This window comes from Melopsittacus undulatus, chromosome 21, assembly GCF_012275295.1.
Source record: "Melopsittacus undulatus isolate bMelUnd1 chromosome 21, bMelUnd1.mat.Z, whole genome shotgun sequence".
Taxonomy (NCBI): Eukaryota; Metazoa; Chordata; class Aves; order Psittaciformes; family Psittaculidae; genus Melopsittacus; species Melopsittacus undulatus.
In genome coordinates, this window is record NC_047547.1 from 999,512 (window position 1) to 1,013,305 (window position 13,794).

Genomic DNA, 13,794 nt, shown 5'->3' on the forward strand with positions numbered 1-13,794 from the left:
CAGAAGGACAAAACTTCACCCCAGCATCACCTGGAAAAGCAAGCTGGGAATTGCAGAGGGTGTTACCTTGGAGTCATTGGTGGGGACACAGAGGTCTCTGATTCCCCATCACGCCTGCTGTAATAAACCATGAGGAAGCCACAAAGGATTGCAGGTGCACGGGGCAACTGCAGATGCTTGCAAAGCTGCTGCTTCAGCCCCACACCGTGACCTTGGCAAAGTGATTCCATGGCCATGGCCTAATTCCACCTCTGTTTCGGCTGGTAAGGAGAAGGCAGGCACTTCCAACCCTTTCCCTTTAGCTCAGTAACCACAGGAGCCCCATTTCTTCTGAAACCTCGAAGTCCTACAGCATACTGTGGTCTGTCCATCCAAAGAGCATCCTAACTGCAGTCTTGCTCCTCTGGCTTACAACCCACTCCAGTATCTGTGATCTCTATGGTCTGGCTCCAGCATGATTCCTCTCCAGTCTGTTCTGCATCATTCCAGGTACTAGTTTATGCCCTCCTTGGTCACACTGTCAGGTTAATAGGGATTCTCCACCCCAGCACGTGCCAACTTGCTCAGCTCATCACTGGAGAGGGAAGAACTTCACATTCCCTTTCGTTTCTGCTGTAGATGACAAGATAAAAAGCAGTTGTACGTGAAGCATCTGTTACTGTGCCTCATGGAGCCATAATCACCAGGTACCAAGCATTTCAAAGAACACTCCAATATTTATAAACCCAGCATCAATGTCATTATTAACAGGGAGATGCTTGGGTCTGTGTGATAAAATATCACGGTCACAGCACGCATTGCTTTCAGCCACAGCAATAATGGCCCCTCTAGAGCAATCTGAAGCATCCCAGACAGGGCTACACAATTTAAGGGGATGGAGAGGAGCAGGACCTGTTGACAGCACTGATTTCAGCCCATCTATTGTGCCAAAGAAGAGGAGCTAAAGGGTTATAGAGAGCCTGCAAGCAGCAAAAGCTCTGGAACAGGAGAAGTGCAGACAAGAGGCACTGGTTTGGACTGCGGCCCTGTGATTTGTTCGGGAAGGCTTGCCTGCTGACTCCATATGGTTCATAGAAGAAGAATCTGTGCCATGCAATGTAACAGGATGATGTGTGGGAAATAAAGCAACCTCTTCTCCTCATTACCCCTTGTACAATGGGGCAGCACGATACCTGCAGCAGCAAACTAGACAGGATTGACTATTTAAAACCTCTAAAAGAGGGGAAAAGCCCAACCTAGTGCAGAAATGCAGCCTGTCAGAGTCAAGCACTCTACACAGACAGCGCTGTGTCTGTAGCCTATGGGCTATAAATCACTCCAAGATCATTCCCTGCAGACAGAAGGGACCTGGCAGAGCAGCTCGGATCTGACAGTGCCCATTTCTAACCTGCTTCGTTTCAAACTGAGGTTTATTTTGCTCCTGGAGTTTGCATCTCCCCTTTATTCCAGCACACGGCAATGCCGAGGAGGAGGAATGGATCCCACAGAGGAACCAGTCATGCCAGAGGCAAGGCAGCAGAGCCTGACCACTGGAGACATCTCCTTCCTTGTGATCAGCACGAAGCGGCACACAGGCTGCAATAAGAGACCGGTTTGGCGAGCGTGCTTGCACAGGAGATCCTTTGCTCGTGGTTTGGTTTCAGCAGATGGGGTAAGAGCTGCAGTGACAGACCCGAGGAATCCAGCCCAAGATCTCAGCATTCAAACACAAGCACCCGGACCTGACGAGCTAATGCAGCCTGACATGCAAACGTGTGCAATCATTTCCATGCGGCTGCCTTCATCTTCTTTCCATAGCAGGCCAAGGAAGGCCCCGGGGCTGTACTAGTGCCTAAATGGGCACAGGTTTCCTTTAGTCTCTAACAAAGGCTTTAAGCAATTGGCAAGCTGCCCGAGCCTCGCTGCCTTCTTCCTCTTCAGATGTGCCTCCATCCCCACACAACCCTAACCCATCCCTGCAACAACCAGCAGGGTCTTTGCCATTTCGATATCTAACAGCAGGTACCACTCAACACTCACATGTTAACTGGTTTAGTGAGTTAAGAGGAGAGATGCTGCCTGCAATGGCTTGGGGCAGAATGTGCTGAAGGAGCAGAAATCTGCCTTTCAACCAGGAATCTATGAGCCAGCTTCAAACAATCCCTTTGAGAGGTGGAAAGCATCCAATAACTGCCAGCTCACTCCAATGGGGAGGCCTTTGTCACACTGCACCCACAGCAAAGCCAAGGTGCTCTTGACAGCAGAATGACAGAGGAAAACCAGCTCTTCCATCTCCCTGCTTTCATTCTCCCTTTCTTGGACCATTCGCAGGGCATCCTCTCGTGATGGCAAGTGTTCCCCCACAACCTGTTCCCTTTATTAAGCCTGTCAGCTCCTCAATCCAGATCCCTGAACCAGCACAAGCCAGAGGTGGTCTCTTTGCATGGCAGAGCACCAGGAAACAGCACACGCACTCCGGGCTGTATCGTTGCCAGATCCTCCCTAAACTGAAGCCAGATTCAATGCTAACAGAAGAGTATTTACTCCTTCCACAGTTCTCCATGCCAAGTCTTCCCTTTTAGCCTCCTTGTCCAGCTTAGCTGTGTCTGTGCTGGAGGAGGAGGGCGCCTGCAGTGCTGCACAACACCTCTGTGCCCTTCACACTGCTTTATGGCTCACAGGAGGGTGCTGTTATCTCAAACACGAGAACATCAACAGTCATTTGAGAAGGGGCCAGGTTACAGCATCCTATGTGACATGGAGAAGCCAGTCAGCATCACTTACCTTACCTCGCATCCTCCTGCTCTTGGGGCTTCGCTGAATCCTCTCTACAAGGTGAGCAAGGAAAAGCATCACCTTTGCTGCAGACTCCATGTGGATGGATGAGAGGGAACCTCCATAAACCAGCACCTGCAGAGCTGCCTGCACATGAGCCTTTATTTCTCTTTGCCTTTCTCCACCAGGTCCAACACAAGAAATTGCCTTCACAGGGCACACTGCAACCCTTTCAAAGCAGGAAGGATGACTGCAGCTAAGCTGCATGAGACAAATCTACAGCTCTTTTAAGCCAGAGGAGCACATTTCCTAGGGCCCAGTCAAAGCCCAAAGGAGAGGAGTCAGTCCAAAAGAACAATGCAAAGCAAATGGGACGTGCTTGGATGAGAACCAAGAAACAAGCCCTAACCTCTTAAAAAGCCCTTGGAATCAGTGACAGCCACGCTCAGCAGAGTAGGCTTCAGTCCCCCTCTATAGGAGCTCCAAGAGGAGGGTTAGAATGAGAGGGAAGAAGGAGAAAGGTCCAGATTTTCTTAAATCTCATCTGAAAACAAGGTTCATTCAGGTTAAATATCAGCTTATCCACCATGAAAGAGAGAGGAAACAGGCACATGCTGCTCGGCGAGACACATGCCAGCAATCATAATGCATCAAGTGTGATTTTAATAGCTCCAAATGCTTTTCTCTCTGGCTTCCACGCTAGATGCAGCCACTACTAAGAGTGTCTTCCCAAAGCTCTGTCCCATGAACACAAAAGCCAAAGGATCACCGCATCTTCCCGGTTGCTGCTCCAGCCAGGGCCATTGCAGCAGGAATTGCCTTGAAAACCTTCCAAGGAAACATTAACTCCAGGCCTTTGGATTTCAGTGTGATCTGGGGGAAAGACGAGAGCAAATCAGCCATGCTCTGTGTCTCTGGTCAAGCTACAGCCCCAGCCCCACGTCTGATGAGTGGCCCCTACATGGTTTTACAGGCTGCAGTCTGAAAACAGGACTTGACAAGTATCAAAGAGGGGAAGGACTGCACAGGAGAGTGATGTTTGCTCAAGGTTTCTAGGTGTGGCTGCAGCCATAATGGGATGATTTAGACCTGAGTCATTTGCTTTGTCTTCATCCAAGCTTTGGGGCTCAATCATTGACTTTTGGAAGTCAGGTTATTTCATGAAACCCTTGGGAATTTCAGGCAGAGAGGAGGAATTCCACAAATCCACATGGTTCAGATTGTGTTCAACCTAATCTTCCCATCACCATCGCAGGTACGTGTGAGATTACCTTCCCATGTGGAAGACCCTGCAAAGCCACAGCACACTCCATGTGGGAGTCCCCAAAGCCCTTCCTTGTAAGTGATACGGGAGCAAATCTGATGTGCACCAGCTCAGCTCCCCCTGTGGCTTCCTGCCTGGGACCTGGCAATCACAACACTTCCCCCTTTTCACTGCAGCAGCTTCCATCAGTATGGAATTACAATGAGAATTGTTCTTCCTTTCAATCCCTAAGGGATCACTTCCAGTTTCTGCCCTAACAATAACCCAGGTCTTGGTCTCAAAAGAGCATTGACACGAGGACTTGACTATTACGAGATCTCCTTTTGGCTGAGACAAGCTTCAGCCTTGTGGTGTTCAGGGCTTTTTTCAGGACCACCACCACGTTTAGAGCTGTACCAAAATCACTTCTCATCTGATGACCCACAAACACCTTCACTGCTCATGAACTGAAGGAAATGGGTCAGTGTTTAAGAAACGAAGCTTATATTCCTAACGGCACAATCAATATCCCAACGTTTCCACATCCATCTCCTGATGGTTCAGTCAAGCCCTCTCCAGCTCCTTTGCACAGAGCAGAGGTGCCTGCACTCTCTAAGATGGGAAGAAGAAGATGCTAAGAGGTGAGAGCACCAAAGGCTTTGCTATGAAGCCAGGGCTGCAGCCCTCGAGGACCCACCACAGGCACATAAATGCTTCCCTCCAGCTCAGAGCCATGGTATGGAGTCAGCTCCCTCCTCCTCTGGAAGGCACAAAGAGCACTGCAAGAAGCCCTGCATTTGGCCAACCAAATAGCATCAGCACTATGCTAGAACCACCCCTATGGGCCACGGAACCATCTTCTATGGACTGCCACAAACAGGGGGTTCTGTTTTCAGCCTGGTTTAACAGGCTGCAGCTCTGTTTATTCCTCTCCCAAAGCCACCGAGGATCAAGGAGCTTTTATCTCCAGCTCGGATCACCTGACTCTGCTTCTCCTCTCTATCATAATCCCAGCCTGGAATGTGCTCTGTCACCTCCCAGCTCCTCGGAGCACCTCTCCTATTCCTCACAGTGACAATGCACATTGGGAGCAGGAACATCAGCACAAACCCACACCAGGCTCACAGCTTGGCCTCCAGACAGCAGGGCAGGGGGGGGCGGACCTTTCCCAACCCTGTTCACTTTGCTCATACCTCTCTGTAGCCAGGAAGCACGGAATTCCAAAGCCTCTTTCCCCTCCTTAGGGTTTCTTTTGGCCGGTCAGCTTATCCACAATCACTGCTTCCAGAGAGGCACCCAAAGCTTCCACAGCAGGTAATTACAGTGATGGTGATGATGGAGAGCCAACCACTAAGCAAAGCAAGCAGCCTTTATCAGGCCATCCCTGCTGCCATACACGCTCTGCTGCTGGTGTCAGTGAGCAAATTACAGCCTTTCCAGCTTCAGAGTGGGATGCTTTTCCATGTCAGAGGTTAATCAGCACTCCAAATGAAGATTTGGTATAGGTGGGACAGGAGGCAACACAAACCCTTCTCTAACACATCCTCATCTGACTACCCTTTCTGGAAGGGTGGGAAGGAAATCACACTCTGGGACAGCTCTCAATCTGGTGCTTTATCTGCTGCATCATTCCCACTTTAGGCCACATCCTCCCAGTTCAGGGCCAAGGAAATGCCCCATCATAAGCTGGTTTGGATGCTCCACACAGCACTTCTCAAGTCGTGGTTGCCCTCATGGTCACCCCTTCCCACTCCCAGCAGCTCAGCTCTGCAGCCCACAGCCCATCCCTGCAGCAACAGCTCCTATGGAAAATCATGAGTGGGAAAAGACTTATTCTTAGCTTCTTGTAATGGAATTCAGCAGCTCGGAAGGAGGAGCTGGAGGTATCACATGATGCTCAATTCCCAACGGAACAGAGGGCTTTGTCTGCACTGGGGAGATGCATGTGGCTGCAGTGACAAGAGAGGCAGGGATAAGGCTGGACATCCTCCTGCAATGTGCTCCCAGAGAAATCCATTATAAACTTGGTTTGGAGGAACACCGATGGTGCTATTCCCAAGTCAGTTTTCATCATGCAGAGTAAGCTAAAATCTACCAAGACTCCAACACCTCTGCTTTGCCAAGAAAAAGATGGTTTAGTTTCCCAACTCCTTTAGGACTAAGGTAACAGGAACAATACCCCTCTTAAGAAGGAAAGACAGGAAAAACATCCCAAACAATCCTTTCCCACTGCTGCACTTTAGACCTGATGTTTGACATTAGTCCTGATCCCAGAGGCAAAATGAGAGTGCTTTATTCACTAAGTCAACCAGCTCCCACGGCTACAGCCATCCTAAATGGAATGCATTATTCCTGCATTAAAACATATGTTTTTCAAGGCAGCAAGCCATGAGAGAGATTATGGAAGACCTAATTTTATCAGGCATTCTCCTGGTTGGTTTTTGCTCCCTAGGGACACAGAGCTGGGGAATGCAGGTTGCCTGATGGCTGGGGAACAACTCTGTTGCTGATCACTGAGGCAGTCGCTCGCATCCTGGGTCCACAAGATGCATTCATGTATGCCCGGTGGGCTCCATCCCCATGGAATTCAAAGGCCAGAAAACCTGGTTTGTATCAGCAGTTCTCAAGTCAACATGAACCAGAAAAGGCTTCAGTTGGCAGAGAAGGGTTAAAACCTTAAGCAAGCTCTTTGTCTGTATCATTCTTTTAATCTTTAAGTTACTGAAAGCTCCAGTTTTAAGCTCAAGTTACACTAAATAAACCAAGGTGCTTGCTCACACAAGCAGCAAGGAAAGGTAAGTCCCTATTCCACTGCCTGCCTCTGGTTTAATCTCTGCTGCCTGTGCTTATTCTAAGCAGGAACCCTCAGCTTTGAAGCTGGAAAGAAAATGCAAGTTCATACAAATAAGCCTTTTGCTGCAAAAAGCATCCAAGGTGGGAGGAACAACCCAGCCCTGGCAAACGTGCTCCGGAATGAGAATTCCAGGTGTGAGGCTTTTCCCAAGACTTCACATCAAAATGTAATGGGAATATCGGTGGAGCAGATGGAATGCTGCTGCCTGCAGAGCATCCGTTAGCTACAAATCACTGCTTCCTCACACATGGTGCAAATGGAAGAGTCTTCCATTCTAATTAATAGAATGAGACATCCTGGCCTGGAGACTCTGCCCTGATTCCATAAGCTCCAAGGAAGAGTTTTGGATTGGATCGCCCTCAACAGAGAAATGCTTCAGTTCTTCTATTAAGCCACATCCATAAAAGCAATCGAGCAACTCAGTGAGAGATGCAGGAAATGCCTTTATAAAAGAGACACAGTTTAATGAAAGCCATTTGAAGCAGTTATCTGAACAGTGCATTTGAAAGAACTGAAAACAGGATCTGCCTGCACCTCTGGGACTTGTCACCATGAGTTCACTCCCTGCCTTCTGAAACTTGCCACTGAATAAACATGATAAATGCAGCGAATAGGAAACTTCATGACCAAAACCTACTCAGATAGAGGGAAGCAGGAAGGAACCCATCACCCTTTCCACCACAGTCCCCATGAACCAGAAACACGAGGGTGCACACTTTCCTATGGAGCCCTAGCTGCATGCGTGATTGAAAGAGCAGCAATCTGGCTCCACGCAGCTACGGCTCCATCCATCACATTTACCACTGAATATTTCATGCTAGAGAATTGAAAATAGAAACCTGAAGATCACTTATGTAGGACACTACAAAGAGCAGCTTTAGCACAGATGTGGCAGGCTAACCCATCTGATTAACGTTGCCAGCCTAAGTAGCCAGCTGGAACTGCAAATACCACCCAGAGAAGCACTAGGAACCATAAAGGACAGACCTGGCATCACTGCTACCGCATGTCCCCTCCACCCAACTGAGGAGAACTGGTTCCAACCCCAGCAAAGCTTCACAGAAGCAACCAGGGAGGAGGTGAAGGACTCTCTTTAAAGCCTCTCATTCTCTCCTCTCCCCAAGGCAAAGGGGCAGAGCTGCAGCTTTTCATAATGGCCCCAAACTTGGCCCTTATATACTTAGGAAATGAGGAGCAGCACAGAAACATGCACATTCTTTAACCCTCCTCCTCCTTCCTTATACCAGCCTGGGTGCTCCAAACCCTCTCCTTTTCCTCATGTTTGCAGGCTTCAGCCTTGTACCAACAGCTCTTGTACCAACCCTCTACTCCCGTACAATCCCTACTCCCTCTCTCCGAGCCATTAATGCCTTAAATCATCCTGCTTTGACCATCTGCATAGTAGAACCTGTGATCACCTTACAGGCCTTGCCTGGTGCACTGGTGACAGATCTGCTCCTCTTGATCACTGCTTGTGCTCCCTTTTCCTGTTGCACAGCACCAATGTGCCACCACACTTGCAGTGCAGGTTGTAAGGCTGAAGACAACACAACATCCTCTGCAGTGAAAGCTCTTTGTAAAGCCAAACAAGGCAGGAAGGATCACCTCTGCTCCCCGTGACAGGCTCCAGAAGGGGTTTTGTGCATTTCAAAGCATGGCCTCACAACTGCCCCTTCGCTGGGTACATGGAGAGGGACCGTGTGGAAGCCACACACAGAGCTCTCAGTGGATGCAGCACCCATCAGCTGCCTGTAAATTAAGGAAGCAACATGAAAGCTTCCCCATTATTCCTTTTGCCTAGTGCAAGCCTTGTGGCTGAGATGCTGCCTAAACGCACAGAAGCCCCCTGTAAGTCCTGCTGGCTACAGAGATGATCAGATCTAACTGGCTTCTGTTTATGAGCTCTCCTTCAACCTTTTCCTTGCTGGAGCCTCAGCTCCCCTCTGAACAGTGGGGAAGAAACTGAAGTGAAACCTTTCTGCTCCCTCAGCAAACCCCAGAGCCAGGCCTTAGGCAGGCGATCACTTCCTTTGACTCCTCTCTTTACATTCTGAGCTGCAGCTCCTTCATCCGGAGGGAAGATCTGCACCTCCTTCGACAGGCGCCTGGCGAGGAAAGAATGGGAACTGAAACATGCAGCTACTGAGAGAACAGAAACACCACGATTCCATAGGAGATTCTCAAGCCAAACAAAATAAAGGCTCTACCCACTTGCTGGAGTCAATGTGATCTCTTCCAGTTGGGTTCTATGCTATTTGGCTGCCCTTCAGGCCTGGGTTTCAGCTGTTTTGCTGATCCTCCTTTTTCCACACGCACCACCATCCTTGCTCTTCCTTCAGCCTCTGAGAACCCCAATACAAAGCTTTCCTCCGCAGGCAGAGCCTCGGGAGGAGGCAATGAGCTTTAAAAGGAACACAAGCAGGGGCATGACACCATTGACAGAAACACCCCCCTGAAATCACAAAGCAGACGGCCCAATGGGTTTAACCAGAGGAGTGAACAGAAACCAGCTTCTCTGGCACGCACCCATGGGATAACCCTGCCACATCACCCAGGTGCCACTGAAATGATGCTCAAGGCCTCAACGACCAGGCCAATTCCTCTTTGTGAGTAGGCAGAGCTTTCCCCACCCCTTACCTTGTACTTCCATAGATATCCCAGCCTGAAGGTCGCTCCACAAACATCCCTTCACTTGTTAAAAGCATCAGGCAAGGCAAACTGTAGTCAACCAGAGTGCTTCACCCTCTCAGACACAAGACAGCTTGGGATACACATCCTGCTTCCAAAGCAAAGCTCTCAGCACCCCACCATCGATGCTGCACCAAGAGAACAAACTCTGCCACACCAGCAGCAGAGCACTCTCATAACATGCACTAAGCCAGATGCAGTGAACATGCTTAATGACAGCCTTTGAACCTGGCTATTCCAGAGCTTCTCAGCTCCATTAACATCACTGTGATGAGGTTAACGTGAGAGGAGCTGCCTGAGAAAACCCTAAGAGCACGCAGAGATCCCCAAGCTGGGTGCTGGGGTGCTTTAACACCAGTATTTACAGGTGAATACGGGCCAAAGAGAGGCATTTACCTTGTTCTGTGAGCTCCTCAGCACACACGGCAAAGCCTTTAAGGAACAGCATCACACTGTGGGTGCAAAGTCACCCGGACACACGGCTGCAGCTCAACCCCAAAGGCACAGAGCAGAGCTCCCATACACAAAGAAATGTAAAACTGGGGGGGGGAGAAGTCAGTCTTCTTTAAAGTTAATATCCCTGGCAGTTGTGCTCACGAACAAGAAGCAGATGCAAATACAACCCCAGCCCTTCCCATCATTAGGGATGCAGGATGTGGGTGGTACTGACTGATGAAGAAAAGCATCAGAAAGAAAGAAAACACAGTGGGAAAAGAGGGAAAACCTGAGTAATGATGAGCAGGTTCCAATCTACAGCTCCATGACCCAATTCACTGCTCAGCTTCAGGCCTTGTTCTTTTAACACTTCGAGGCTTACAACAATGCTGGTCCCTTCCGTAAGGGAATGGAACATCTCCATAACGTGCAATGGGTAAGATTTGGGTAGGACACACTTCCCATTGACAGAAGACAATGGGAATTCTTATCTACACTTAGAAATAACTGAGTTAGTCACTGAGGCCAAATAAAGACAGACAATCAGACTGAAATAATGCAGTTTCTCTTCACTAATAGTTACCATTTCTTGAACCACATCCCACTGCTCTGCTCAGACACTTTACACGTACACTACTGGTACTTCCAGGCTGACCACAGGGCTCAGAAAGGAATAAGCCAGGAATGGCAGAGGTATAATTTGTCCTGCTGCTCTGTTTGCACAGACTGCTCCTGAAGGAAGTCTCATCACTGCAAAGTACAGTTCCTATTTTAAGCAGACATTAAACTAATCCCGCTCCATTCTGCATCCTACTTGCTGACACAGCAACTTTCCCAAGCAGAACGCCAGATAACATTTGAATACTGGATTTCCCCTATATTGTTAGGAATTCTCTGCACCGCGGTGGGGCATGGTAACAGAACCCTGCACAGCAAAACTCACTGCTGGGATCAGCACCCAAGTTGCCTATGTCCTCAGCCTCCAGCCTTCTGCATCTGAAGGCATCTTCCAAACCCTATCCCGACCATAGGATCGTACATGAAGGACTGAGCACTTTGCTACCTGCATGAGCTCCCTGCAGCTCCTGTCCTGTTCCAAAAGCAAGCTCCTCACCCAGAAACCCTGACAGAAGCATTTACACAGGAAACAGTTAAGCCTAGAGACAAATAAAGCTGCAATGAGAGGGCGGGGAATAAAGGATCAAGTGTTGTTATCGGAGCAACAACGAAGCAGTTCAGTGTGAGGCTTTGCTGCTGGTCCTAATGAAGTGCTCCTATTCAGTGTTGTTTACTATGAACAGGCCCTGGTTCCAGTCAGTGGCACAATGCGCACACACACGCCTTCGAATCTGGAAGCTTAAGCCTCAAACTAGGGCGTATGTTTCAAGACCTATACGATGACGTTCCCTCGCTGACTCATCCGGCTCCTTTACAGGTCAGACCTCAGTTATCTCAGCACCAAGATACCATGAAACACGTTTCCAAGAGGCTGGGGCCACAGTTACACAAAGTTCTATGGGATCAAAGGGGGGGGTTGATAGAAAAAGTGATTTGAAGTTCAGCAGCTTCCAGTGTCTGAAGGGGGCTATAGGGATGCTGGGGATGGGCTCTTCATTAGGGACTGCAGTGACAGGACAAGGGGTAACACGGGTTCAAAGTGAAACAGGGGAGGTTTAGATTGGATCCAAGGAGGAAGTTCTTTACTGTGAGGGTGTTGAGGCACTGGAATGGGTTGCCCAGGGAGGTTGTGAATGCTCCATCCCTGGCAGTGTTCAAGGCCAGGCTGGACAGAGCCTTGGGTGCCCTGGTTTAGTGTGAGGTGTCCCTGCCCATGGCAGGGGTTGGAACTGGATGAGCTTCAGGTCCTTTCCAACCCAATCCATTCCATGATTTGCACAAACAAACCCATAATATGCATCTTAAGAAACCCGAGGATTAAACCTACAAAGGGGGCAGTGGATTAAATGTTCAAAGAATTCCTTACAGAACACAGAAAACTTCACTCTTTAGCACTGAAGGTGAAGCTATTCGAGCAGCTTGTTAAAGATCAGCACCATATCACAGTTATTTTAGCAAAAAACATCTATTTTTGGTACGGAGTTTACGGGGTCAAACTCTTAACGGGCTTTCAGTATCATCAGTTCCATAAATCCAAGCAAATGCTTAAACCCATCAGCAAACAGTAAAGAACACCCCAAAAATCATGTCGTATCGCATTCCGAGCAACGGGAATGTTCTGCAGCTCTTTGTTATCCTGGAGTACCCAGAACCAAGCAGCAGATAACGTTATCCCTTCGGTTCAATGCTTACAGAAAGCACAACTGAAAACATCTGACAACAGAAGGGGAAATAAAAGCTAATGTGAAAAGTTCGACTACAAACGAGTTAAGGAAGCACCACCAAGGCCTCCCCATAAACCACATCCAAGCATCAATGGGGGGTTGCCAGCCCCCAGCTCAGGGAATGAATCCCCACTCAATAGCCTATGTACACCCTGTAAGTGCTGGGGCACAGAGAGGGTAAAGACGGATGCGAGCACGGCTGGACTGGGCTTCAGTTTGATTGCTCAATGGGAGCGCATCGCGAGCGCTCCCAGGATGATGGCACCAAGCTCCATGCCCTGATGGAGGGGAAATCAAAGCTATGCAAAACAGCGCTACCTGCTCGGCAACCTTCACCTCGGATTCATCCCTCGGGCTCCGCGGGGGGGGGGGGTTATAACAACGCGATACCGAGAGCCGCAGTTTGAGCCCTGAGAAACAAAGCCGGACCCATGCGAAAGAGGAAACACCACAAAACCCCCACCGGAACACGCAGGCTCTGTCCCGGTGATGGCCCCAAAACACAACTTGGGCACGAAGTGGAAACGGCGCCGGCTCCGGCTTCGTTCCGTACCCCAAGGTCCTTGACACCCCCAACCCAGCCCAGCACCGTCGCCTGCCCCCACAGTCCCCCCCTCTGCATCCTTCAGCTTAGAAACTACAGGAAAGGGGCCACAAGAAGCAAACCCCATCGAGGCTCCCCCCGCCGAGCACAGGATCCCAACACTCGATCCCCCCCCCAGCCACAGCCCAGGCCCCATGGCAGGGCCCTTCCGGCCCCCCCCCAAACCCCATTCCCGGCCTCCTCACACGGAGCCCCCCCCCCAAACCCCTTCACACACCCAGGGCCTCCTCTCCCTCAAGCCCACCTCAGCCCTCTCGGCCTCCACACACGGAGCCTCCCCCCCATGCCCGAGCCGGCGCCCCGAGGCCAGGCCAGGGCAGGACCTCACCTTCGGAGAGCTCCAGTTCCAGCTCCGCCAGCTGCTCACGGACCTCGCGGGGCAGCGACGGGACCCCCGCGGCCGCCGGCTCGGCCATGGCGGGCGGAGGGGACGAGGGGCAGCGGCAGGGCCCAGGCTCCGGCTCCGGCCTCAGCGCCGGGGGCTCCGGACCGCGGCCACAGCGGGAGCGGCCGCCACCTCCGCCATGCTGAGCCCCAGCCTCACGTCACGTCACGGGGCGGGGCTGCCCGCCGCGCCTCGACCTCGCCTCGCCGGAGGGCGCCCCCTAGCGGCCTGGCCCCCTCACCGCGGCTCAGCCTCAACGAGCGTCCCCGGGGGGGGCCAAGGCAGTGGGGCCCCGGTTCCCCCCCCCCCCCCCCCATGATCCCTTCATCGGAGACCCCCCCCCCCAGGACCCGACCATGGACGTGGAGCAACAGTGGCAACAGCGCCTTGGGTCTGTGCTGCCAGAGGGGGGGAGCACAGCAGGGCTCTGGTGTCACCCCCACCCCACCCCCTTAGGGGTGCCCAGACCCCCCCATGGGCTTTAGGATG

General features: G+C 50.8%; 1 protein-coding gene across 3 annotated transcripts in view; it reads right to left on the reverse strand.

Moving 5' to 3' along the window:
* The window catches only part of DIP2B (disco interacting protein 2 homolog B), a 62,702-nt gene extending 49,271 nt beyond the window's left edge, over window positions 1-13,431 (reverse strand). For all 3 annotated transcript variants that reach the window (XM_034071660.1, XM_034071656.1, XM_034071655.1), the window contains exon 1: window positions 13,249-13,431. In XM_034071660.1, coding sequence (XP_033927551.1) covers window positions 13,249-13,336 — 88 coding nt within the window. In that variant the 5' untranslated portion in view covers window positions 13,337-13,431. The remainder of the gene's footprint in view (window positions 1-13,248) is intronic.
* Window positions 13,432-13,794: the final 363 nt, after the last annotated feature.